Source organism: Poecilia reticulata, unplaced genomic scaffold (assembly GCF_000633615.1).
Source record: "Poecilia reticulata strain Guanapo unplaced genomic scaffold, Guppy_female_1.0+MT scaffold_254, whole genome shotgun sequence".
Lineage (NCBI taxonomy): Eukaryota > Metazoa > Chordata > Actinopteri > Cyprinodontiformes > Poeciliidae > Poecilia > Poecilia reticulata.
Window position 1 is genome coordinate 225,766 of NW_007615038.1, and position 2,372 is coordinate 228,137.

Consider the following 2,372-nt stretch of genomic DNA (forward strand, 5'->3'; position numbering starts at 1 on the left):
TGTGTGTGTGTGTCCAGGCGGCTGGCAGGACGAGACGTGGCCCGACGGCTGGACGGCGGTGACCCGGGACGGGAAGCGGTCGGCCCAGTTCGAGCACACCCTGTTGGTGACGGAGAYGGGCTGCGAGGTTCTGACGCGCCGCCTGGAGGACAACGGCCGCGCTCACTTCCTGGCCCAGATGTAGGCGCCGCCGGAACCGGCGCCCAGGACTGGAMCCGACCAGACGCCCGGCACCGCAAACTCACTCACRGCTCAAAGGAAACTCTGAATTAAAATGGGTTCCTCAGATGAAGTGGAAGTTCTGGAATGTGTCTGTAAAGTTTTCTCAGTTTGGTCAGTCGTCCGGAGGAAGCGGATATTTATGAAGTTCACCCACGCTTTGCCAGAACCTTCCTGGAGGTTCTTCTCCAGGGAGAAAAAGTTCCTGGAAAGTTCTGGAAAAGTCCCAAAAGAATGAGTTTAGGTTTGGAGAGTCAGTGAAGTTTAAATCTTTATTTCCAGAGCAGAATGCGGCGCAGAGCTGCAGCTTCAACTCAAACCATCATCAAACGGCCATCCCGAGCTAGCTTAGCTTAGCTTAGCTTAGCTTAYGATGCAGCTGCTGCATGACGGAGGTTCTGGTACCGTGAGCTCTGGTGTAGCAAAACGAGCCTTAACGTGTGGATGTGTGACCTCTGACCTGCTCGTCTCACCTTCATCCTGCGTCACCTGGATGCCGTCGTTGTTTCTCTGCACTCTTTGTACTTCTGATGGAGTAATAAATGACTCTTCTGTAGCTCTGTGTGGCTCGGTTTGTCCAGAGATCCGGACCGGATCGGCGGTCCGAACCGGATTGGCAGACTGGAGGTGATGCTCCAGGAAAAATAACCAGGATTTATCAGCTCCTAACTTTCCCAACTTATTCAATTATACTGTGTGACGTAAAGCAATTTAATTTTTGTTTATACGGAGAACCAATCCTGTCAAAATTGGCAAACAAAAAAGAAATTAATGACTAGATTAACTAATTTGGAAAAAGGAGCATCAAATAAATAAAAATTTTCCCAACTTATGAGTATACAGTGTGACGTGTTTATAAGGAGAACCAATCCTGTCAAAATTGGCAAACAAAATAGAAGTGATTTGATAATACAGTTTGACAAATGTATAATTTTCAACAGTATTAAATTACTACTTTTACTCAGTTTTATTTCCAATATTATTGTTTTGTTAATTGGCTTCTGATTTATTTTCCTCAATATTCTGTTTTAACTTAATAATTTTTTTACATTGATTTTTGTCTATTTAGATGTTTTTGATCCAGTCAGCTTCTATTGGTCAACATCTATATCGAAGCTCGAAGTTGAGATTCTATTTTTGGTTCCAGTATTTGCCATATTACTTTATCAAGGCCACCAGCAACCCTCCCAAACCCACTGAGGGACAAGGGTGTCAAGAAAATGGATGGATGGACTTCATCAAGGCTTTTATTTTCATTGCCAATTGTGGCAGGATCAGCCCTCCATAGTATTTGAAAGAATTCCAACTCAAACACATAAATTYAATGTTTTATCTTTTTAATGTGTAATCATTCACTGGTAAACGGTTCATTTCTGGTAAATTATTGATTAATGTGATCATTTCTTCTGAGATGTTTCGGCACTCTCCTCCCTCCATCCCAGCTCTGACTGTCGAACTGAGAAACACTCAGGGTTTCCTCTGATGTGATTTAATCTATACGTTTCCTGTGCCACCCTGAAACAGTGAGGCACCGTGAAGCTGACGGTGGAGGATAAAAACCCAGAGTAAAACCAGACATCAGAACCGGCTCCGGTTCTACTCAGGAGAAACCTTCATGACGGCCCGGATGCTGTGGAGCAAACACAGGAATAACTGAGCAGCTGCTGCTGCTGTGTGAGCATGTTGGCGACGAACCGGGTCGGTACCATTGGGAGTTCCTCATCAGCTCTATGGCGTCGTTGACCTGCTCCAGCGCCATGTTGTGGGTGATGAACTCGTCCACCTTCACCTTGTTCTCCAGGAAGGCTCTCACCATCTCCGCCACGCCGTCTTTAGCTTTAAACCCTGAGGCGGAGAATCCGGTCCAAACGGATCAGAACCGCACAAGACAACAAGACTTTATTTATACAGCAGCTTTTAACCAGACAGTTCAGAGTGAAAGAAGTAAAGACATAATAAAAGAAAACACATGAATTGAATTTAAACAGGTTTAGATCAGTAACTTTTTAAAGTGCAAATAAAATGTTTTGTGCTCTAATGCAGTGGTCCCCAAACCCCGGTCCACGGTTGGTACCGGGCCGTGCAAGAAATAGTGAAATATTTCCGTTTTATGTATTATTTGAGTCTGGAGGATCTTTTATTTTGAAAATCCT

The 2,372-nt window shown here is 44.6% G+C and overlaps 2 protein-coding genes and 1 long non-coding RNA gene across 3 annotated transcripts in view; 1 reads left to right on the forward strand and 2 right to left on the reverse strand.

Annotated features, from left to right (window-relative positions):
• The window catches only part of metap1 (methionyl aminopeptidase 1), a 16,051-nt gene extending 15,276 nt beyond the window's left edge, over positions 1–775 (forward strand). The window contains exon 8 of the mRNA XM_017303368.1: positions 18–775. Within this exon, the coding sequence (XP_017158857.1) occupies positions 18–184 (167 nt within the window). The 3' untranslated portion in view covers positions 185–775. The remainder of the gene's footprint in view (positions 1–17) is intronic.
• A 767-nt stretch (positions 776–1,542) lies between these two features.
• On the reverse strand, positions 1,543–2,148 carry LOC108165965 (uncharacterized). The gene is made up of 2 exons (XR_001776284.1): positions 1,926–2,148; positions 1,543–1,849 (listed from the first exon to the last, which is right to left on the reverse strand). It is a non-coding gene; the product is annotated as an uncharacterized LOC108165965 (long non-coding RNA).
• Positions 2,149–2,209: 61 nt separating this feature from the next.
• LOC108165964 (alcohol dehydrogenase 1-like) overlaps positions 2,210–2,372 on the reverse strand; it is a 4,601-nt gene continuing 4,438 nt past the window's right edge. The window contains exon 4 of the mRNA XM_017303370.1: positions 2,210–2,221. Coding sequence (XP_017158859.1) covers positions 2,210–2,221 — 12 coding nt within the window. The remainder of the gene's footprint in view (positions 2,222–2,372) is intronic.